Raw genomic sequence first — 24,302 nt, forward strand, 5'->3', positions numbered from 1 at the left:
CCCTGGGTGCTCACGGGCTAAGTCCTGCCTGTACGAGCTGGGCCCGCGGCTGGGAGCGGTGGTCTGCTGCCAGGGCGTCTTTCTTCCCTCCTCCTGAAATCCTCACCTGTCCTGCCCCTGCTGGGCGAGGACTCCTCCACGCTTTGCTTCTGTCTCCCCGCCTCCTCCTTTGTGCTTCCTGGTCTTCTTCCTCCCTCTCCTCCTGCAGAACCTCGCAGTGCGCAGCAGGCTTGGAGGCCAGGGCAGCGGAAGGAGGCCTCCTGTGCCACACTTCCCTGGAAGGATGGACAGACACACGCACGCACAGTGGGGATTGGCTCAGTGGCGAGGTGCTGGCCTACCAAGAGCAACGTCCTGATTCGATCCCCAGTACAAACAATAACAGTAATAGTAACCGTAGTGAGGCGAGAGGCTGGACGCGCGCGGGGAGTCCCGCCGCCCCGGCCCCGCCGCCCCGTCACCCCCCCCCGCCCCGGCACTCCCACCCCCCCCCCCCGGCCCCGCCGGCCCCGCCGCCCCGTCACCCCCCCCGCCCCGGCACTCCCACCCCACCGGGCGGCCCCGCCGGCCCCGCGCGCCCCGGCCCCGCGCGCCCCGGCCCCGCCCCCCCGGCCCCGCGCGCCCCGGCCCCCCCCCCCGCCCCGCGCGCCCCGGCCCCGCCCCCCCGGCCCCGCGCGCCCCGGCCCCGCGCGCCCCGGCCCCGCCCCCCCCGGCCCCCCCGGCCCCGCGCGCCCCGGCCCCGCCCCCCCGGCCCCCCCCGGCCCCGCGCGCCCCGGCCCCCGCGCGCCCCGGCCCCCGCCCCCCCGGCCCCCCCGGCCCCGCGCGCCCCGGCCCCCCCCGGCCCCGCCGCCCCGCGCGCCCCGCCCCCCCGGCCCCGCGCGCCCCGGCCCCGCGCGCCCCGCCCCCCCCGGCCCCGCGCGCCCCGGCCCCGCGCGCCCCGCCGCCCCGGCCCCGCGCGCCCCGGCCCCCCCGGCCCCGCCGCCCCGCGCGCCCCGGCCCCGCCGCCTCGGCTTCCGGCGAGCGCTCGAGCCACAGCGCCACTTCCGGCTTCCCTGGCGTGTGGGTGAGGACTCGAACCCAGGGCCTGGCGCTCGGCCCGAGCCCCAGCGCCCCGCGGCAGCGCCCGTATCTCGGCTCGGATCGCCAGCGTGCGTCGTCGCGCCCCGCTTTTGCTTAGCCTTCGTGGGGTTCGGTCACGTGTGTTCCCCCCCATGCCGGTCCTCCCCCCTCCCCACGTCCCCCGCCCGGTCAGCCCCTGCGCCGCGACTCCCCCTCCGGACAGCAGGGGGCGCCGCTCGGCCCCGCGCTCGGTCTCCGCGCCGCGCTCTCCTCCGAAAGCCTCGCCTCGCCGGAAGTCCCGCCTCCGCCGGAAGTCGAGCGACGACGCGTCCCGGATGATGGCGGCGGCCTCAAGCACGGGGGCGGCCGGCCGGGGCGGCTCCGGAGGCCGCGCGGCGCGCGCGAAGCGTGGCGGCGGGCGCCGCGGCCTCGGCGGGGGCGGCGCGGGGGCCCTGAAGCGTCTGCGTCTGGCCGTGGAGGGCTTCGTGCGGGCCGCCGCCGACGGCGAGGCCCCCGCGGGCGCCGAGGGCCGAGGCGGGGCGCGCTCCCGCGCGGGCGGCGGCAAGAGCCGCAAGGAGCTGCGCCGGGAGAAGCGGCGGCGGCGGAAGGCGCGGCGGAAGGCGGGGCCGGGGCCGGGGGGCGCCGGGGACAGCGCCCGCACGCCGCCCGCGCAGGCGGCCCCGAGCCAGGCCCCGGCCCCGCCGCCCCGCCCCGGGAAGGCCCCGAGCCAGGCCCCGGCCCCGCCGCCCCGCGCCGGGGAGACCCCGAGCCAGGCCCCGGCCCCGCCGCCCCGCGCCGGGAAGGCCCCGAGCCAGGCCCCGGCCGGCCCCGGGAAGGCCCCGAGCCAGGCCCCGGCCCCGCCGCCCCGCCCCGGGAAGGCCCCGAGCCAGGCCCCGGCCGGCCCCGGGAAGGCCCCGAGCCAGGCCCCGGCCGGCCCCGGGAAGGCCGCCGCCGCCGCCCGGCAGCGGGCGCTGCTGTTGGCCAACGAGGAGGAGGACCGGGAGATCCGGAAGTTGGAGCGCCGCCTGGGTTGGCACAAGCGCAGGAAGAAGGGCGACGGCGGCTCGGTGCCGCTCAGCTTCGCGCGGGACGGGCTGGACTACATCCTGGGGGCCCTGGAGCCCCGGGGCGGCCTGGGCGGCCTGGGCGGCGGTGACAGCGGCGGGGAGGAGGAGGAGGAGGAGGAGGAGGCGGCGGCGGCGGGACGACACACCCGCCCCGGGAGCGACCCGGGGAGCGAGGAGGAGGAGGAGGAGGAGGAGGAGGAGGAGGAGGAGGGGGAAGACGAAGACGAAGACGCCGACGCGGGGAGCCTGGAGGAAGCCGAAGCCGAGGCGCGGGGGGAGAGCGCTCCGAAGAGAGTCCGTTTTGCAGACGAAGAGGAGAGCCAGAGTTCCTCGGAGGAGGACGACGCGCCGTGTCAGGTACAGCGGGCGCAGCGGGCGCACCTCCTAGCCCCGCGGGCCTTCCCTCGGGCGCGGGGCCTCGACGGCTTGACGAGGCCCATCGGGGGAGGCCAGGCCGCCCGGCAGGTTCTAGACGCCGCAGCCAGAGCTCCTGTCCCGCGTACAGCCGTGGCAGGCGGCAGCAGCTGCGCCGAGTGTCTGGGAATTTAAATGTAAATGTGCAAACATATGAGGTAAGCTTTTTTTTCTTCTCTCAATGTATTCCTTTTTTCCAGGGGAGCCCTTGTGAGCCTGGTAGGAAGTACATCCCGCCTCAGGTGAGGCCAGAGGAGGGCACAGGGGATGTCCGCAAGAAGGAAGAACTAGAAAGGCTGAAGAAGCAGGTTAAAGGCCTCATTAACAGGTAACCTTCCTGATGGCTGCATCCCATGCCCCAAGGCCATCCTGTGTCCCTATACAGAGACTGTCCTGGGATTGAAGTACCTGTGACGGGGTCTTTGCCTGTAGAGATGCATCCAGACCCATAGTATTATGACAGGGGAGGCCCGGCTGTTTGGTACTGGCTGTCTGTTTGAACGCAACACCTGGCCCACACTGGGAAGGAATGGGACGGAGACTGTTCTCTCGGGAAGAGCAGAGAAAGCCTTGTGAGGGAGGAGTGAGCCCACTCAGTTGGACAGCCTCTCTCTTCTGGGTCACTGCTCACTTCTGCATTTCCTACTTCCAGTTTAAGAGTAAAACACAGGACTGCAGGCCTGGCTCAAGTGGTAGGGCACTTGCTTATTTGTCTAGCAGGCATGAGACCCTGAGTAAATACAAATCAAATAATGCTTGTTGGAAACCACAGAGATGGGACTTCATTTGTCACTCACACCCCCTCTGTGGTTCTCTAGCTTTGAAAACTGACTGAAACTCTTGTCTGCTAATACTTTTCTCCAGTTGTCCCATTCTCCTTACCCAGAGGCCCTTTCCAGCCCTCTTCTGGAGGTGGCCACTGTCCTCACCTCTAGTTTCCAGTGTGTTTTACTTTGTTAAACGTTCATTTGGGAATTACTACAGATTCACAGAGACCTGCAAAGGCAGGGAGTTCCTACATACCTTCCTCCATTTCCCAAACACCTGTGTGTGATTCTGTGGCTTCATGGGATGAAGATTATGTAAACACCACCACAAGATAGAACCATTCCATCACAAGATACAGAACATTTCTCCACAAGCTATGGAACCATTCCACCACAGGATGCAGAACGATTCCATCACAGGATACAGAAGCATTCATTCCACCACAGGATGCAGAACGATTCCACCACAGGATACAGAAGCATTCATTCCATCACAGGATACAGAATGATTCCACCACAGGATACAGAAGCATTCATTCCACCACAGGATACAGAAGCATTCATTCCACCACAGGATACAGAAGCATTCATTCCATCACAGGATACAGAAGCATTCATTCCATCACAGGATACAGAACGATTCCATCACAGGATACAGAAGCATTCATTCTATCACAGGATACAGAAGCATTCATTCCACCACAGGATGCAGAACGATTCCACCACAGGATACAGAAGCATTCATTCCACCACAGGATACAGAAGCATTCATTCCACCACAGGATACAGAAGCATTCATTCCATCACAGGATACAGAAGCATTCATTCCATCACAGGATACAGAAGCATTCATTCTATCACAGGATGCAGAACGATTCCACCACAGGATACAGAAGCATTCATTCCGTCACAGGATGCAGAACGATTCCACCACAGGATACAGAAGCATTCATTCCGTCACAGGATGCAGAACGATTCCACCACAGGATACAGAAGCATTCATTCCATCACAGGATACAGAAGCATTCATTCCACCACAGGATACAGAACAATTCCACCACAGGATACAGAAGTATTCATTCCATCACAGGATGCAGAACGATTCCACAACAGGATACAGAAGTATTCATTCCATCACAGGATGCAGAAGCATTCATTCTATCACAAGGCTCTTGTTCTACCCTTTGTCACACTCCCTCTTTCCTACATTGCTTCTGTTTCTAAGTAAAGCTCAAACACTTTGTACAGCATCTGCTGGAATTGTACCCTGCTGTTTTGATGTTCAGTGGTAGCCCAGGTGCAAGGTGGGTAGTCTGGATACACATGGCCTTCCTTCTTCACCTACTCAGATGGAGCAGCCTGTTCTCAGTGCAGAGATGGGCACGGGAGTATTTCTCTCCTCTTCCCCTCAGGCTCAGGACTTGAATTCAGGGTCTGACACTTTTACTGAAAGCCTGGAGCTCTACCACCTGAGCCATGACTCTAGCCCCAAAGGAAGTGTATTTTCTAGAGTGGTCCCAGGTTCTTGGGATATCAGTTCTTGGTCCTATAGGCACATCCTCCATCCCGGAGACCATGGAGTGCTTTGGTTGCCACAGGAGACAAAGGGACAGTTACACCTGAGATTCTGAACTATATGATTATAAGAAGCGCACACTGGATTACTGCAGCGGGCTCAGAGTGGAGTAAGAGTGGATGGAGTAGGATGGCTGGGTAGTATTGGTAACTCCTTAGTTTTTCGTTGACTTGAAAAGTCCTACATTTAGAACACCATTGCTTTCTTTGCTCTCTGCTGCTGCAGGCTGAGTGAGCCAAACATGGCCTCCATCAGTGGGCAGCTGGAGGAGCTATACATGACCCACAGCAGGAAGGACATGAACGACACCCTTACCGCAGCCCTCATGGGCGCCTGCGTCACTGCCACGGCCATGCCCAGCAGACTGATGATGGAGCACGTCCTCCTCGTTAGCATCCTTCACCACACGGTTGGGATCGAGGTATTGTCCGTCCCTCCTCCCCCAGTCACTGTCTGTGTCAGAGTGGTGGAATTCCTCTCCTCCAGGTGATGGGTGCAAGTGGCCCAGAGGACTCACTAAAGGCTAGTGATTCACCATGGTAATGGTGGAGGAGATGTTCCTGTCGACCTTGTGCTTTCCCCCTTTTCCTGGCTGGCTACAGCTCCAGGAGTCTTTGCTATGCCTAGACTGTCTTCTAAACTCTGCTATACAGCAGTAGTCTCGTTGGAAGACAAAGGCCTTCAGACCTGTTGGGCCCAGGGAGGGTGTGGGTAGAGGAAGATGCCAGCGCAGCCCTCGACCCCTCTGATCTCTGCTGTGCAGCATTTGTACCAGCTGCGTTGGGAATAGTCTTTGGAAGTAACTTTTTGTTCCAAGAGCTATACTCACTTCACACGTGAGTGAGTCCATTTTCTTCCCATTACAAAGCATAATGGAAGCCATGGACATGTTTCTTTGTGCCCTGCGATTGCCGTAATTCATGTTGTTCTGTGGCTTGCTTAGTACATCCCTGTCTTCCAAGGGCACGCTGGTGCACTTCATCAGACTTTGTAATGTATGGTTTTTGTACAGATAGGATTTCAGTGAGCTATAGTGAAAGTCATAGACCTGACCATCTACGGCACATCAGGGATTGAGTTGATTGCAAACATGATATCATTAGTCCTACTTCTCATTTAAACCTTTGCTAATAGCATAAAGGACAATGAGATGACTTGTTCAAGGGGAAGTCATTTAGCTAATGACATCCACTAAAACTCCTGCCAGGGATGTGATGAGCTTTCAGGACCCTGCTCCATTAAACTTCCTCTGGTGCTGTCTGAGGGAAGTGTCCTCACAGGAATTCATGGAAAGAAGAAGAGATTAGAACATGATTCCAGCTACTGCATTGCTCCAACACGTCATCTAAAATCAGACCTATGTAGACTTGTGCTAATATGCATGCATCAGGGTCAATGTATAGTTTTGCAAAATGAGTCATAATTTTTGCATCATGAATTATATTCGTGTTAACTGTTATAAAACTATGTTTAGTTTTGAAGACAATAGAATTTAAATTTTGACAAATTTAAAACTAAATCTACTTGTAATGTTGGACACATACCTGAATGTATTTGGAGCCTGGATTTTTCTGCCTATCTGTGGGGAATTCTGATTCCTTAACTCATGCATGGATTTAAGACGGTAGTTAGTCAAGTACAGAATATTCTTCAGGTTTATCTTGAGTAAAGGGTCTTGAGTGTGAGTTTTCAGGTTACATGAAGTCTCAGTCTTCAGTTTCAACTTCTAACAATTACCATTGCCTCCCTCCTGATAATCTGTTGTCCTCTCTAGATTCTTGCAAGGCTGTGTGTGTATATGTTCCTATTGTGCTCTGAGCCATGTCTCATCCTCCCCTGAGATTACTGGCACTTCTCAAACATCAGCATGTCCTGCCTGATGTCCTGCAGTGATGCCTAGAAGGCCCTTGAAGGGATTTATCCAGCCCCCTAACCTGCTTCTTGCACATTCATTACCCAGGGCAAACCCTGGGGATTCCTAGCCAGCCAGTAATTTGCCCTGCCCTGTCAGCGGGGTCTCTGTGCCCAGACCTTAGTCCCCAGTCCGGCATGATGGCCTCCTTGGAGCCATGGCCTCCAGCTGGACTGCTCCCTCTTCTGCACCTTACCACCAGGCCTGTCTCTGTCTTCTCCCTCATTCTCAGATTGGCTAGGAGTTGAGAACAATGGCTTGCCATGATTCTTTCAAAATACTCTCTGCCATTCCTGCCTTTGCATTTCATTGTCCCAGTTTAAACCAGATAAATTCAAATCCAGGCCTTTCTCCTTCAGTACCAAATTACTGAATTGGGAGTAGAATGTTCCAGAACAGCAATGGGAAGGTGCCATAGTAACGTCACCAAGCTTCATGGGGCTGCTGCTAGTTCCTGACTTGATTCTGTCTTTGAGCCTGGCAGCCGGTAGCTGTGGGGCTCCTGAGGAACAGTGTGCGTGTCTCAGCCAGGGTCTCTGGGAGTGGGCTGGGGCAGCGTGTGTTCACCACTACCTGTCCTTGCGGAGCTGCTGGACCTGCCTGCTCTTGCCCTTCACTTTCCCACTTGCGTTCCTTCCTGATCAGGAATTAACTTGGAAGAGATATCTGGAAGAGGTCTTCTGAGAAATGAGTATTGGCCAAGCAGTGGTGGTACATTTTTAGAAATAGACTTGTGTGTGCCTCTGAGTGCTGGTCCTGGTGCTTGAACTCAGGGCCTTGTACTTAAGCTTTTTTTCCTCAAGGCTAGTGCTCTAACACTTGGGCCTCAGCTCTACTTCTAGCTTTTTGATTGCTAATTGGGGGGTAGAGTCCTAGGGACTTTTTTGACCAGGTTGGCTTTGAGCCGCAGTGCTCTGATCACTACCTCCTGAGGAGCTAGGATTACAGGCATGAGCCACCAGCACCTGGCCAGAAAAAGACTTTTTAAAATCAAGTTTATTTTTCCAAGGAACCGGAAATGATTTTGAAGAGAAAAGTACATCTTTACAGAAAATATTTGTGTACTGCAGCAGATGGTAAAGTGCTGTCCCTTACTAAGTGTGCAGTATTTGTTCGTGTGCCATGAACTAAGCAGGCGTGTGTGTTAGTAAGGCTGTGCCCTGTGTGCTTGTTGTGTGTTGCATAAAATGTAACAATGCGGTTTGAAGACCACCATGATGACATGGGTCCTCTTGTCCCATTCAGGTTGGCGCTGGCTTTCTGGAGGCTGTGGTGAGGAAGTTTGATGATGTCTATAAAAATGGAGGTGAAGACAAAGAGTGTGACAACCTATTCACCATCGTTGCCCATTTGTACAACTTCCACGTGGTGCAGTCTCTTCTTGTCTTTGACATTTTGAAGAAACTCATTGGAACTTTCACAGAAAAAGACATTGAACTAATCCTATTAATGCTAAAAAACGTGGGCTCTGCCCTGAGGAAGGATGATCCGTTGGCATTGAAGGAGCTGATCACAGAAGCCCAGGCCAAGGCCAGCGGGGCAGGCGGCAGATTTCAGGACCAGACCAGGGTACGAGTGCCACTGAGCTGCTTCTAAGTGCCCCCAAAGCAAAGCACCCTAAAAGTATTTGGGGTAAATATTATACTTCATTTCCTATGATTTCTGCTTCCTTCATCCCTGTCGTACAGTGACTTTATATCTAATCTACAAACCAATTTTGCTTCTTTATTAAAAATACAGATCAGCCAGGTACCGGTGGCTCAGGCCTATAATCCTAGCTACTCAGGAGCTGAGATCTGAGTATCATGGTTCAAAGCCAGCCCGGGCAGGAAAATCTGTGAGACTCTTATCTACAATAAACCACCACCAGAAAACTGGAAGTGGTGCTGTAGCTCAAGTGGTAGAGCACTCGCCTCGAGCTGAATTGCTGAGGGACAGCGCCCAGGCCCAGAGTTCAAGCCCCATGACTGACAAGGACAGATCAGTGTTCTCAGAATTTAAAAATCAGCTCCAAAAAACAAGTACCAGTGATACCTGTAATCAAATCCTACTATTAAGGAGACTTGAGATCTGAGAGTCATAGTTCAAAGCTAGCCTGGACTCTTACTTCCAGTTAACCAGGAATAGCTCAGAAGTGTGGTTATGATAAGAGTGCTAGCTTTGACTGAAAAAGCTAAGGTGCCAAGGCCCTAAGTTCAAGCCCCAGTACTGGCACCACCAAAAAAAACCAACCCCATCAGCATGTACATTTACTGAGGAGGTAAGCACGCCTGTGGTGTGGGTTCAAGTGCCACACTGGCTTGATGTGTGGCTCTGCTTGGACAGTAGCAGAGCCCATTCAGCATGTACATTTACTCAGGAGGTAAGCACAGCTGTGGTGCCCGAGGGGGTCTTGCTAGCCTCGGTTCCCCTGTCTGTGACTTGACCCTGTATGGGTCGTGCTGGGAGCTGTGGAGCAGCCCGAGAAGCCCTCTGAGGAAGGGAGAAACGGGAGTCTTGCCCAGTCCCTGTGAGAGCCAGCGGGGGTCCTGTGGAACCTGGAGTGCCGGTGGCCTTACTGTGTCCCGACTGGCAGCCAGGATTCTGACACAGGCTCCCAACTGTCACTGCTGGAGATGGGGAAGGAGTGATGTTTTAGTTTTTGTTTTGTTTCCCAGTCGTGGGGCTTGAACTCTGGGCCTGGGCACTGTCCCTCAGTTCTTCAGCTCAAGGATAACACTCTACTGCTTGACCTACAATACCACTTCCGGTTTTCTGATGGCTTATTGGAAATAGTTTTCGTGGCCTTTCCTGCCCAGGCTAGCTTTGAACCACAATCCTCAGATCTCAGCCTCCTGAGTAGCTAGGATTACAGGCGTGAGCCACCAGCGCCTGGCCTGACTTCTTATCTGTAGGAATGACCATGAGTGTCCACAGCGTCATACAATGGTACTGTGTGGAACAATCATGCAGACATCCAAAAAGATCACTTTTTTTTCTTTCTTTTCCTTGAAGATAAGATTTATGCTGGAGACGATGCTGGCGTTAAAGAACAACGACATGCGCAAAATTCCAGGTTATGACCCTGAGCCTGTGGAGAAACTGAGGAAGTTACAAAGAGCTCTGGTAGGTTCCTTCCCATTCTGGCTTGTCTGCAGCCTCCCCACTACTAGGATCTGTTTGATGATGATGGAGACACAGACCTCCAGGTCATGTATGTGGCATTACCCGAGTGTCCGGAGAAAGAGTGGAAGGCACTGGGTGTCTACAGAGAGATTCTAGGCCAGGCCTGCCACAGATCTCCCTCTGGGACACTTCATATTGGTTGAGAATATGATTTGCCCCAGAGCGCCACCGCTAGTCTTTAGGGTCCTCTGGTGGCCCTCTTGCAGCATGCCAGCCAGTCAGAAGGAACCTGTTGTCATGGCTCTCATACGTTCTCTGTCTAACAGTCATGGCTTTTCAGAACCCTGGCTCGTGGTCCCATTCCCGCTGGTGCTGAGCCTGAGGCAGTGGTCTTCCCCTGATATGACTGCTTTCCAAACACACCGAGTTATGGCCCAAATACACCATGTATTTACTACTCCTGACAACTGTCCATTGTTAGCAATTCATCCCAATATTCATGCACCAGAAATGCCATTACAAGCAGGAAGATATGCTGGAACAAGTTAAGAACATCTCACAAGACCCTTTCCTTTAATCAGGTGCGCAGTGCTGGCTCAGGTTCTGAGACTCAACTTCGTGTCTCCTGGGATGGGATCTTGAATGCAGAGCAAACTGGCCGCTGGTGGATTGTGGGGTCTGCATGGAGTGGAGCCCCCATGATCGACAGCAGTCACCATACACACCTGCAGAAACCACTTGCTGGCAAGGTATGGAGATCCTGTGCTCTAGGCTGCCAGGCCGTGACTCATGCCACCGCCATCTAGCCCTTCTGAGTTTGTCAAAACCCCAGACACATCACAGAGATGAAAACATTGAATGGAGTGAAGGAAACATACAAAAATCAAAACACTCATTCTTCAAATACCTATTGCTAAGACCTGGAAGTTCAGCCCCATTGGCTTGGATTTCAAATTGTGAACATTTTTTGTGTTTCTTTATGGTGTGTGTCTGTGTCTGTGTGTGTCTGTCCTGGTCACGGTCTGTGCATTATCCCTGAGCTTTTTTTTTCTGTGGGTCATAGGCTTGAACTCCGAGCCTGGATGCTGTCCCTAAGTTCTTTTGCTCAAGGCTACCACTCTGCCACTTTGAGTCACAGTGCCACTTATGGTTTTCTGGTGGTTAATTGGAAATAAGAGTCTCAAGGATTTTCCTGTCCAGGTTGGCTTTGAACTGCAATCCTCAGATCTCAGCTTCCTGAGTAGCTACGATTATAGGCTTGAGCCATTGTGTGCCTGACCAGTGTTGGCTCTTATGTACAAACATTCACGAGTAATTTGCAACTGTATTGAGCTCAAGCCACAATATTGTACAAATTACACTTTAGAAACTTGAGTAATGCTAAGCCATAGGATGGCATATTTCATCTTGTGTGTTAGTCATATATGGATCTTACTCTTTTCAGGTGAGCTCAAAGATGCTGGAGCTTGCCCGGAAGCAAAGGATGAACACCGATGTCAGGAGGAACATATTCTGCACAATCATGATGAGTGAGGACTTTCTGGATGCTTTTGAAAAGCTACTCAAGTAAGCATCTGTGTCAGCCTTTCTGCCTGTTGTATTTTCAATGTTGGCAGAGACATTAATTGATCTGGTGTTTGTGTTTTGATTGCCTGAATGAATAGTTGGCTTTTCTTGTGACTGTCCTCTTCTCTGTCTGGGTGGCACATGTGTGGAGGGAACTACCACTTTGGCCATGCCTCCAGTCCTGACCAGATAGTTGGAGAGGGGGGTCTCTCATCTGTCTGCCTGGGCTGGCTCTGAATCGCAACCCTCCGATCTCAGCCTTTTTTTTTTTTTTTTTGGTGGGTCGTGGGGTCTGAGCTCTGGGCCTGGGCGCTGTCCCTCAGCTCTTCAGCTCAAGGCTAGCGCTCTACCACTTGAGCCACAGCGCCACTTCCAGCTTTTTCTGCTTATGTGGTGCTGAGGAATGGAACCCAGGGCCTCATGCATGCAAGGCAAGCGCTCTACCACTGAGCCACCTTCCCAGCCGATCTCAGCCTTCTTGACCAGTGTCACCCCTTCAATCATTCTCCCCTGAACCTCTGAGCAAGAGGTGGCTTGAGTTGAAGCACAAGGGGGAAGCAGGCTTCAGTTGGGGGGGGGTGGTCTCTGCAAAGCCTGTCCTGTCATGTTAGCTTTCTTCCTTTGCTGTCGTGGAATACCTCAGAAAATGGACCTGAAGAAGGTTTCAGTTCGCAGTCATTTTGCCATGCTTTACACAGCACAGCACAGCACAGCACAGCACATCCTGACAGAACATGGAGGATGCTGCTCGAATCAAGGCACCTTAGAAACAACTGGATTCCATGATCTTCCAGGCATGCTCTCATGACCTAACTTCCACCAGATCCCTTCCCAAAGGCACTACCGCCTGCGGGAGTGCCACAGACCAAGACCAAGGCACATGACTTTTAGGCCACTTTCCAGACCTGAGCTGTCTAGAGAAGGCACACCAGCATGGGTCCTGTCTGCTGTGAGTACACTGCTCACCATCCAGCACTGCAGAGAGCAGAGTGTCAGCGCCACAGTAGCACAGGACTTCTGAAGTGGGTTCTGCTGAGTACACGCAGCTAGTCTCTGCCCCTGCTTGACTATATGGCATTCTGGCAGGGGCAGATCTGAAGGGACAGAAAATGCATGACAGCTTGTGTCTTGGCAGAAGCGCTGTATCTTAGCAGAAGGAGTGGTGGTTTGGGAAGATAGAACTTTCCATTTCTACTATGGTGGTTACCTGTTTGGCATAGCCCTGTGGCTTGTCTGCATTTAGAGGGCTGTGTGCTAAAAGAATGAATTTTACTGGACGTTTTACTTCTTAAAAATGAAGCTAAGCCAGGTGCTGGCGGCTCACAACTATAATCCTAGCTTCTAGGAGGCTGAGATCTGAGGATCATGGTTCAAAGCCAAGCCCGGGCAGGAAAATTTATCGCCAGTTAACCACCAGGAAACCGGAAGTGGTACTGTGTCTCAAAGCACTAGCCTTGAGCAAAAGAGTTTAGGGATAGTATCTAGGACCTGAGTTCTAGCCCCATGAATGACAAAGAAAAATGAAGACGCTAGCTGGGCACTGCTGGCTCACACCTGTCATCCTAGCTACTTAGATGGCTGAGAGCTAAGGTTCATGGCTAAAAGCCAGCCTGGGCAGCAACATTTGTGAGACTCTTATCTCCAGTAAACCACCAGAAAACCAGAAGTGGTGCTATGGCTCAATTGGTAGAGCACAAGCCTTGAGCATAAAAGCTCAGGGACAGTGCTTAGACCACGAGTTCAAGTCCTAGGACTGACACACAAAAAATTAAGTAATTTAGTATGACCTGTCTTTATGGGTGTAGCCAATGACTCCTGCTTATTTTCTACAGGCACCGATTTCGGGCTTTAGTAGCTGCCATAAAGCTCATGGTCATGCACTTACCCACATTTTGCCCCACGTGATTGGGAAAACTTGAGGCACAGAGAAATTAGATGGCCCACATCTTTGGCTTCTGCCACCCAGTGTACCTTACCACCACACCTCACCTCACCACACCTCACCTCACCCGACTCTTGTGGACAAGAAGAGTCCTCTAAAAGACTGCTGTGAAAACTGGACGTGGATGTGGACTTAGTGGCTGTTTGTGTGCTGCAGGCTGGGGCTGAAGGAGCACCAGGAGAGAGAGGTGGTCCACGTGCTCATGGACTGCTGCCTGCAAGAGAAAACATACAACCCCTTCTACGCCTTCCTGGCCAGCAAGTTCTGCAGCTGTGAGCGGCGGTTCCAGGTAACGAGATAGACGCTCCCTGTGCCATCGGGCAGGCGCCCTCGGAGCTCCCCGAGACCCTGTGCTGTCTCAGGCAGCGTTGTGGCCAGAATTGACCGTCTGCTTTTTTGTTTCATTTTTGAGTTATCATGCGTCAGTAATAGAAGGGGTTTCGTGGTAATGATCTCTCACAGGCGTAGAGTGTACCTTGAACAAGTTTACCTCCCCCATTCCATTTTCCTCCTCCCTTCATCTTCCCCCTTTTCAGTGTTGTGTTTCATTATGCTGTTTTCCTGTGTGTGTGGACATGCATGTACATGTGTAGTCATATACATAGACATGTATATGGTATCCTTCAGTCCTCGTCACCCCTTCTTATCCTTTACCCCTTCACCCAAACAGGCCCCCCTTTTGCATTCATGTCCCATCATTATTATCATCCTCTTTATTTTAGGTCTAGATTCTACAAATAAGAACATGACATTTTTGGCTTTCTGGGCTTGGTCTGCCTCATTCAACATGATGATCTCCGTTTCCCTCCATTTTCCTGCAAATGACATAGTACCGTTTTTTCTTTGTGATATACATAGATAGATTGTTGTGGGAGGTACACACACACACACACACACTCATCACTATAAGCTTTACTCTTAGCACTGCTAAGAGTCTCTAATTCTCACACTACCAGGGACCAGGCTTCTTCAGTCTTGGTTGGTCTCTGCTGGTTTGAAGGAAGGGCTGTAGGGTAAAGTATTCACTGTGGTGCTGTGCCAACATGGTCTATGAGAAATGATGGTGCTGGGGCTCCTAAAACCCTTCATAATTATCTCATTGAAAACAGGTGAAGCTGGCTGGGGGCTGGGGGCTCAGGCCTGTCATCCTAGCTACTCAGGAGGCTGAGGTCTGGGGATCTCAGTTCAAAGCCAGACCAGTTCATCTCCAGTGAACTACCCAAAAAGCTGTATATGGTGCTTTGGTGCAAAGTGGTAGAGCACTGGTGAGCCTTGAGCACAAAGGCCCAGGGACACACAAAAAAAGTGATGTGGGGTATGTTGGTTACACCCGTAATACTAGCTATTCAGGTTTGAGATCAGTCCTGAGAAAAGGTTGGCAAGGCCCCACCTCAACCAAGAAAATTGGAGTTTGGGGGCCTAGGCCTGTCTTCCTAGCTGTAGGCAGTGTGTAGATAGAATTGTGGTCCAAGCCAGCTGAGGCGTGAACACAGACCCTATTTGAAAAAACAAGTAAGCCAGAAAGAAAATGCTGGGGGCGTGGCTCCAGTGGTAGAGCGCAGCTGACAAGGGAAAGGCCCTCCGGTCAGAGTCCTCCGGAGGGAGGGAGGGGCTCTATGACACGCTCCTAGGGGAAATGCTCATTATTCTTCCCTCCACTCTTCATAGATGACCTTCCAGTTCAGCATATGGGACAAATTTCGGGACTTAGAAAATTTGCCAGCCACTAACGTCTCAAATTTGGCTCACCTGGTAGCGCACTTGCTGAAGACAAAATCACTTCCACTTTCCATCCTGAAGGTTTGTATGATGTAGGAAATCACCTAAAACAAAGTGATAGTAAAATGCTTGGTGTTTAGCACTTCAAAAGTTACATCTTGCCGGGTGCCGGTGGCTCACGCCTATAATCCTAGCTACTCAGGAGGCTGAGATCTGAGGATCGCAGTTACCCCTGATCTGGTCCTGTAAGCTGGGGCAGAGTGGAAGTGAGTGGGACTGGTCTCCTGTTGGACATGGGGTACCCAGTCTCTGGTGTGAGACACTAACGCTGTGGACTCCTACACCTGAAGTGTGTGGGGCCTTTAGAGGCATGAAGTGCCAGCGCCCAGATGTTTGTCTGGAGGGGACAGATGCCCAGACACACGAAGGTGGAGCCTGCCAACACTACGGTCATGGGGCATCAGGATATGGGGATCCTAAAATAATCCTTAACTCCTGCAGACTGGGTTTGGCAGGACCACCATGCAGATGAGTCCGTGCTGACGGTGATGGTTTTCCCGGTCTGCAGCTGACCCATGGCTCCCTGCAGTCAGGCCTGTGACGTCACCTGCCATTGAGCAGGACATCTATGGGACTGGCCCCTGTGCCGGGATGCAGCGCTGAGGAGCCCTTCCCAGTGGTCTGAAGGCCATGGCTTTGGGAGTGCGCACGAGAAGGTTGCAGTTGGACGCAGTCCCCACAGAGAGTGGCGTGGCTGCGGGGGGCAGTGCCAGCCCCAGGGGGCAGTGCTGCAGGAACCTGCTGTGGAGGACATAGCCCCAGGAGCCCCCGACCCCAGATCTGGCTGTACCCCTCTCCCTCCCTCAGACAGCCTTTGCACACTGCTGCGCTGCACCTGTAAACAGAGCAGACGTCAGCGGCGGTGCTGTGCGCCCAGCAGCTCTGTCTGCAGCTCCGCTTGTCTGCAGTTGGTGTGCTACTGGAGAAGTGTAGTACAGTTTCTCTGCTTAATGTTGAGAGCATTTCTGGGTTTTGCAGACATTTTCTTGAGAGAAATATATCGTAAGTCTACGCAGAGCTGTAGTTGGGAGTCAGTTTGGGGGTGGCCGTGGTTGGTTTTAATTCTTCCGCACCTCTGCTTCCCGCCTGCCGCTGCTTGCTGCGGAAGGTGCCGGCCCGCGCCTGCAGCACAGCCGAGGTGCTGGAAGCGCCTCTGTTTTGTTTTGTTTTGTTTTTGGTCGGTCGTGGGGCTTGAACTCTGGGCCTGGGCGCTGTCCCTCAGCTCTTCAGCTCAAGGCGAGCGCTCTACCACTTGAGCTACAGCGCCACTTCCGGTTTTTTGGTGGTTTATTGGAGATAGGAGTCTCACGGTCTCTCCTGCCCGGGCTGACTTTGAACCGCGATCCTCAGATCTCAGCCTCCTGAGTAGCTAGGATGACAGGCGTGAGCCACCGGCGCCCGGCTGGAAGCGCCTCTGAAATGGGGGCTGGCAGGGAGGAGCACTCGTGCTTACAGACTGGGCCACACTCCGCTAACCCTGTCTAATGCTGCTTTTCTCTGTCTCCCGGCCGCTAGGTGGTCGAGTTCAGTGAGCTTGACAAACCCAGAGTCCACTTTTTACGGAAAGTGCTAACTATTGTGTTAATGGAAACAGAAGTTGAAGACTTGGGTTTGATTTTTGCCAAGTAAGTGTCCAGCTTGTCCTCACTCTTGTTGATTTAGAAACTAGTTTAGTTTCAGTTCGGAGCCAATTTGAGTAATGTAAACTTGCCTGATAATGAACAGTTTCTTAGGATATGTTGACTGTTTCTTGATTGTGGTTTTGTTTTGCACTGGGCTTAAACCCAAGACTCGAGTCCACCGCTGAACCTCTTCCTAGTTCTTAAACCCAGGGCTCATGCACACCACTGAACCTCTTCCAGGTTCTCTTTTTTAGTGGCGGCACCGGGCTTGAACTCAGGGCTTCACGTTCTCATTCAGCATTGTTTGTTTGTTTGTGCCAGTGCTGGGGCTGGACAGCCCTGCGCTGCCCCTGAGCTCTTGTGCTCACGGCTCATGCTCCACCCCCTGAGCCACAGCTCCATTTCTGGCTGTTATGTGGTCATGGGAAGTAAGAGTCTCGTGGACTTTACTGGCCAGGACAGCTTGAAATCTCAATCCTTACCCAGATCTCAGCCTCGTGAGCAGCTAGGAATACAGGCGGGAGCCACCAGCACCCGCCTCATTCAGCTGTTACTCGTAACTACACCATACTACTTGAGCCACACCTCCACTTCTGGTTTTATGCTGGTTAATTAGAGATCAGTCTTGGGTATGTTTTTAATTAGCCACACAAGGCTGAAATCCACCTGAAATCTCAGCCACTCGGGAGCCAGAAGTAATGGGAAGATAGTGGTTCAAGGCCAGCTGAGCAAAAGATTCTATTTTTGAAAGGAACTGGGTGTGGTGAAGTACAGCTATCATCCCAGCTGCTCAGGAAGCTGAGTCAGGAGTTGAAAGCCAACTTAGGCAACACAGCCAGACTCCACCAAGAAAGGAGTAGAGAGAGGAAGGGAAAGAGAGAAGGATTTTAAACCGGGAGGCGGGGCTATCACTCGGGGGGTAGGGTGCTTGCCCAGCATATGCAAGACCCTGGGTTTGATCCACAGCACCCCAAAAATGGATACAAGAATGTGGACCCTCCCTCGGGGTCGAAGCACCTGGTATTGAAACGTGGGAGATGAGCCCATCCTGCCTCCATCTGCTTCCTTCCAGAGTGTCTGACAACCCAAAGCTGGGCGTGTTGCGGGAAAGCCTGAAGCTCTTCATTGGCCACTTCTTACTGAAGCACGTGCAGGCCCACCAGAGTGCCGAGGAGGCCAGCGAGCTGCGAGAGAAGGCTGGCCTGGCCACCAAGTCTCTCCAGGGCAAAGCCACGCTGAGGATGTAGGGCTGCGGAGCGCAAGCAAGCGGTACTCGACCAAAACGTCCTGTCGTCTAGTGTGTAGCCACACGCATGTTACATCCTACAGCATCGCACATCAGAAGATTGTACAAGGGCTTAACAACTCTCGTCACTTTTTAAATATTGTATTGTGAGAGATTATTTGGTTACAAGGTTTAAGCATCCTGCTTAAACTACACCCCAGCCCTTGAGATAATTTTTGTAATCCAAGCTTATATTGTAATCCAAGCTTATAAAATAACACGTATTTAAGTTGGGAGAGGTGAGCGCTTCCGTGGCTGTGTTTTCTATCTGGACCCATCTACGTGCTTGTCTTCATTCTTGTAGTGATGGACTCTGCCACTAGAGGGTGCTAATGGTCACTAATATTGGTCAAAAGGTTAAAAACCAGTTAACTGATACTTAATGTGTTTATTAATACTTTCAATGCAATTGAATTTTGACAAAGTCAGTTGATAGTCTTGTAAATATCTACTACTGTGGATTGAAATTTTATTGCTCACCCAACATTTTCATGCAATAGAGGTTATTTTATACTATTTTGTGTCTCTCACTCATTAATTCTGTGTTACACCTTTATGATTTCTTAGTATTTTGGCTTGCTTTGATTTTGTGTGTACGTATATGTATGCGTACACCCATTGGTAGGGCTTGAACTCAGCCTGGGCACTGTCCCTGAGCTTTTTTTTGAGGGGGGGGATGGTTCCGGTCGTGGGGCGTGAACTCTGGGCCTGGGCACTGCCCCTCAGCTCTTCAGCTCAAGGCGAGCGCTCTACCACTTGAGCCACAGCGCCACTTCCAGCTTTTTTCTTTTTGCTTATGTGGTGCTGAGGAGTCGAACCCAGGGCCTCAAGTATGCAACGCAAGCGCTCTACCACTGAGCCACCTTCCCAACCCCCTGAGCTTTTTTGCTCAAGTCTAGCACTCCGCTGTTTGCACCACAGCTCCACTTCGAGCAATTTGTTACTCAATTGTAGAGAGTCTCACGAACTTTCCTGCCCATGCTGGCTTCAAACCATCCTCCTGAGTAGTTAGATGACAGGTGTGAGCCCCCGATTCCTAGCTGGTTTGAATTTTTGAGACATGGTCTCACTGTCCAACTCAAGATCCTCCTGCCTCATCTCCTGAGTCCTAGCACTGGGGTGACAGGTGTGGCCACCACACCCATCTGTGAGCCACTAAGTGATGTCACTTAGTGGCTCTGGCACATAGTGGGTTGTGTGTGGCCCCTGGGTTCCAGGCGGTGGAACATGAATGACACAGTGTCAGGCTGGTGGCGTAGCGCATTTCCTACCCGGCAAACTCACTTCTCTCAGATTCTGTAGACTCTTCACTTGAGACCAGCCACCCAGGTATATGATAGAACAAATGTCAGAATGTTCCTGTCAGAAACTGTACCACGGCACTGTCGGCCAGAATCGCCGTCACTGCCACAGTGCTGTTGGCCACAGAGCCATGTCCCTGTATCACAAGCTATCATCCAGAATTGCCATCCCTGTACCATGGTGCTCTCAGTACAGAGCCATTGTCCCTGTATCACAGTGCTTCGGCCAGAATCACCATCCTGGCCCCACAGTGCTGTCCTGTACCACAACACTGTCACCACAGTCATCATCCTGTACCACAACACTGTCACCACAGTCATCATCCTGTACCACAACACCACAGTCATCATCCTGTACCACAGCGCTGTCACCACAGTCATCATCCTGTACCACAGCGCTGTCACCACAGTCATCATCCTGTACCACAACACTCACCACAGTCATCATCCTGTACCACAGCGCTGTCACCACAGTCATCATCCTGTACCACAACACTCACCACAGTCATCATCCTGTACCACAGCGCTGTCACCACAGTCATCATCCTGTACCACAACACCACAGTCATCATCCTGTACCACAGCGCTGTCACCACAGTCATCATCCTGTACCACAGCGCTGTCACCACAGTCATCATCCTGTACCACAACAGTCACCACAGTCATCATCCTGTACCACAACACTGTCACCAGTCATCATCCTGTACCACAACACCACAGTCATCATCCTGTACCACAGCACTGTCACCACAGTCATCATCCTGTACCACAGCGCTGTCACCACAGTCATCATCCTGCACCACAGCGCTGTCACCACAGTCATCCTGTACCACAACACCACAGTCATCATCCTGTACCACAACACTGTCACCACAGTCATCATCCTGCACCACAACACTGTCACCACAGTCATCATCCTGTACCACAACACCACAGTCATCATCCTGTACCACAGCACCACAGTCATCATCCTGTACCACAGCACCACAGTCATCATCCTGCACCACAGCGCTGTCACCACAGTCATCATCCTGCACCACAACACTGTCACCACAGTCATCATCCTGTACCACAACACTGTCACCACAGTCATCATCCTGTACCACAACACTGTCACCACAGTCATCATCCTGTACCACAACACTGTCACCACAGTCATCATCCTGTACCACAACACCACAGTCATCATCCTGTACCACAACACTGTCACCACAGTCATCATCCTGTACCACAACTGTCACCACAGTCATCATCCTGCACCACAACACTGTCACCACAGTCATCATCCTGTACCACAACTGTCACCACAGTAATCATCCTGTACCACAACACTGTCACCACAGTCATCATCCTGCACCACAGCGCTGTCACCACAGTCATCATCCTGTACCACAGCACTGTCACCACAGTCATCATCCTGTACCACAGCGCTGTCACCACAGTCATCATCCTGTACCACAACACTCACCACAGTCATCATCCTGCACCACAGCGCTGTCACCACAGTCATCATCCTGTACCACAACACTGTCACCACAGTCATCATCCTGTACCACAACGCTGTCACCACAGTCATCATCCTGTACCACAACGCTGTCACCAGTCATCATCTTGTACCACAACGCTGTCACCACAGTCATCATCCTGCACCACAGCACTGTCACCACAGTCATCATCCTGTACCACAGTGCTGTTGGCTACAGAACCATCATCCTGAGCAGACAGCACACACCCTGACACTCAGCCCTAATTCAGAAACGGTGCCTGCTGGTCCTGCCCTGCTTTCGCAGCTGTGAGCTGGAAGTTTCTGGAGAGGGTGCTTGTTATACTTAGCCCATTTCCAGTTCCTATCCCAGAATGCTTGCAACTGCTCCTGATCCCGAAAAGGGGTTCATTAGGGTCTCGGTTGCGTGGGCTGTCGACAAAGATCCGGCGGATCAGCCTGTTGGGGGGAAGCAGGGGGTCCAGGCCGCCTCCGATGCCGCTCGCGCCTGCCGGGAGAGTGGAGCCAGACACGTGGGAGACAGGTGCCCGGCCGGCCACGCGTGACATCGCCCTTGGGAAAACGGGAGCCGGCGTCTGCTCCCAGCGGGCAGTGGCCCCCAGAACACGCGGAGGCCTTTGCGGAGCGGAGCGAGCAGACGCGTCTGAACTTCATGCCTTCACACCGTTCTCACACAGTGGGGAGGAGAGCGAGGCCGCCTCCCCGTGGGCCTGAGTCTCTGTGGACCGGAGGACGTGGCTGCTGAGGCATGAGGAGGTCAGAGCCAGGGGAGGAGGTGCACACCAGCCCGGGGAGAGTTCAAATCCTGAGAACTGAGGCTGAGGAGAAACTCGAGGCACATGCGCAGTGGGATGCAGACCACCAAGCCGTCCAGTCCGGCTGGATGCCCAGCAGAGGGCTGGGCTGGGCCGCAGAGGCTGCTTCCCACGGCGGCCACACGCTTCTCCACATGGCCAGCTCCACACACACACACACACACACACACACACGCACACACACACACACACACACGCACACACACACACACACACACGCACACACACACACACACCACGCTGCGGCCTGGGCCCGGCCAGCACAGCCGTGCAGCACCAGCATGGCGGGCAGGACGTCCCGCTGCAGCCGCCGGCCGCCTTCTCCCGCGCCTGAGACACCGGGAGGGAGCCACACACAGGGCAGCCTCCCACAGGAGCCAAGATGATCCGGGGCGGGCTTTTTCCACTTTCCTGATTGTTATTAAGGGGTTGCACAGAGGGCCGCCGTCTCGTAAATGGGTCTCCAGTTCATTGCTCTTTTGGACAACGGCACCCTTCCATCCCCGCCACCGCTGCGTGCTTCGTTTCCCACATCAGCCTATGAACACCAGGCCGCATCTGTTCACCCTTCCTCCGTTCCACCCTCTTCCTCCTCCTTGAAAGACAGAAAAAAGACACAAAAAAGCAAAACCACCACCAACCACAAAAACTGCTGTTTCCTGGAATTCGCTTCCGTACGCAGAATTTGAATGCTGAGAGGCGGTACACCTTTGGGTTCCGTTGTTCCTGTGTGCGTGTCTGGAGCCTGCGCACTTGTTGTTCCTGTGTGCGTGTCTGGAGCCTGCGCACTTTACCGCAGCCTGGTGTAGTTTCGATCTGGCTTCTGCATCTGAGAGAAATCAGGTGCTGTTTGTCTCTCTGAACTTGGCTTACCTCACTTAACATGTTTTGTTCTAGATCCATCCATTTCCACATTTCCATTGTGTCTGGGTGCCACATTTGTTTCTTCTTCACTTGTCCATTGAGGGGGACCGAGCCGTTTCCAGAACTCGGCTGTGGTGAATAGTGCAGCGTGATCATAACCGTGCGGATGTCTCATTGCATCCTGACTTGTGATGTTCTGGGTGGATGCCCAGGAGCGTGTGGCTGGGCCACAGGGCATTCTGCGCTCAGTCTCTGAGGACCCTCCGAGCCTCCTTCGAGCGGCTGCCCTGGCTCACACTCCCACCGCAGCGCCTGGAGCCCCTCCCCCACACCCCCCAGCACTGGTGGGTTCGAGGTTTGGGTGTTGGCCGACCTACCGAGGCTGAGCTGCGCGCTCGGGCTGTGTTGGCGTGCGTCCTTTTGTGGCTGGGGTGATGAGCATTGTGCATGGTGACAGACTGGGATCCGCTTTAGTTTTCGGTGTGTGGATGCCAGGGTGGGTTCTTGAGCCGCCCTGCCACGATCGCCCAGGCCGGCCGCGCCTTTCACTTCCCATTGTCACACTATTTCCAAGAAAGAGCAATTTATTTTTTTTACTTTTTGGTTTGTCAATGGCTAAGTGTTCTCCACTCTATTCACTTTTACACAGGTTTGAGCGTGCAGCTGTTTACACACATGTACCCACACATACATGCACGTGCATCAGACACACATATGTGATGGCGTCATCTGGAAACAGACATCATGTCTTTACCCCTGCCGTCAGCCCCCCCCCCGCACCCCGCGCACCATCGGCACTCACACGCACACCGGCTCCAGCCTCGCGCCACGCAGCCCACGCTGCCAGCTGGGCTGAGGGGATGACTGTCGCTCTTTTCCTAGGAAGGTGGAGTTGGGGTGAAACGTTGCATCGCCCCATCGTTTCTCTCTGGCTTTCAACTTTCCACCACCTGGGCTCCATGCGAGCTTGGACAGGTGTGTCTCGAGTGGGCCTCGTCCTGGCCGGCTGGCTGGCGTCTGCGGCGCGGGCACTGCCCAGGCTCCACTCGGGAATGCAGCACGTGGCTGCGGTCAGAGCCCTGGGCCCCAGAGCCCCGTTTTACCTTTGCAGTAAGGGAAATTCATTTCCAAAACTAAGGACGTTTTACAAGGGCACGGCATGTAACAAAGTGTGTGATTCTGTGCGTGTTCTCGGACAGTTGAGGCCTCTGGTGCTGACCCCTGCCATGGGGTGTGGTGTGTGAAGTGTGCACGCGGTGCTGACCCCTGCCATGGGGCGTGGTGTGTGAAGTGTGCACGCACAGGATAGGAAAGGAGCCAAGTGCCGCAGGAGGAGGGCAGCTGGTCACGCTCACCACACGCGTCCAGCTCCGGCCACGCATTGTGCCGTCCTCCTGCGGCTTCACCAGGGCCTCTCCCAGCTTGCACACACCTGAAGACCTGACACGGGCAGCAGGGACCCAATGCCAGGTGCACCACAGCTCTGGGCCCTTGTGGGCCCTGGTGGGCGTGGCCTGCAGACAGGCTCTCCTAGACAAGACCCGCAGGCAGACGCGCGCTCTTGCTGTGGACAGGAGGCCTCCAGATCAAACCCTCTCTCCACGTGCCTCTAGCGTGCCACGAGCGTCACACAGGGCGTACGAGAACCCACTGGGTGACCCTCAGCCTGGACGGATTGTCCAGGACCGTTACGAAGCGTGTCCTTGTGAGAGTGAACCAAAACT

The 24,302-nt window shown here is 53.8% G+C and overlaps 1 protein-coding gene across 1 annotated transcript; it reads left to right on the forward strand.

Moving 5' to 3' along the window:
* The first annotated feature begins 1,397 nt into the window (after positions 1–1,397).
* Positions 1,398–18,610, forward strand: Nom1 (nucleolar protein with MIF4G domain 1). The gene is made up of 11 exons (XM_069997205.1): positions 1,398–2,483; positions 2,741–2,868; positions 5,109–5,304; positions 8,041–8,364; positions 9,790–9,900; positions 10,482–10,649; positions 11,345–11,466; positions 13,565–13,697; positions 15,077–15,208; positions 16,703–16,812; positions 17,882–18,610. The coding sequence occupies exons 1-11, from the start codon at positions 1,398–1,400 to the stop codon at positions 18,054–18,056; spliced, it is 2,685 nt and encodes an 894-aa protein (XP_069853306.1). The 3' UTR covers positions 18,057–18,610.
* Positions 18,611–24,302: the final 5,692 nt, after the last annotated feature.

The sequence above is a fragment of the Dipodomys merriami genome, unplaced genomic scaffold (assembly GCF_024711535.1).
Source record: "Dipodomys merriami isolate MVZ:Mamm:240054 unplaced genomic scaffold, mDipMer1.0.p SCAF_5, whole genome shotgun sequence".
NCBI lineage: Eukaryota > Metazoa > Chordata > Mammalia > Rodentia > Heteromyidae > Dipodomys > Dipodomys merriami.

What these genes read in the sequence shown, in the direction of transcription:
- Nom1 (XM_069997205.1), top strand. Translation starts at nt 1,398, where the DNA reads ATGGCGGCGGCCTCAAGCACGGGGGCGGCCGGCCGGGGCGGCTCCGGA. An exon ending in ACCACACGGTTGGGATCGAG is followed by an intron (nt 5,305 to 8,040) that starts GTATTGTCCGTC and finishes TGTCCCATTCAG; the next exon opens with GTTGGCGCTGGCTTTCTGGA. An exon ending in AGAAACCACTTGCTGGCAAG is followed by an intron (nt 10,650 to 11,344) that starts GTATGGAGATCC and finishes TACTCTTTTCAG; the next exon opens with GTGAGCTCAAAGATGCTGGA.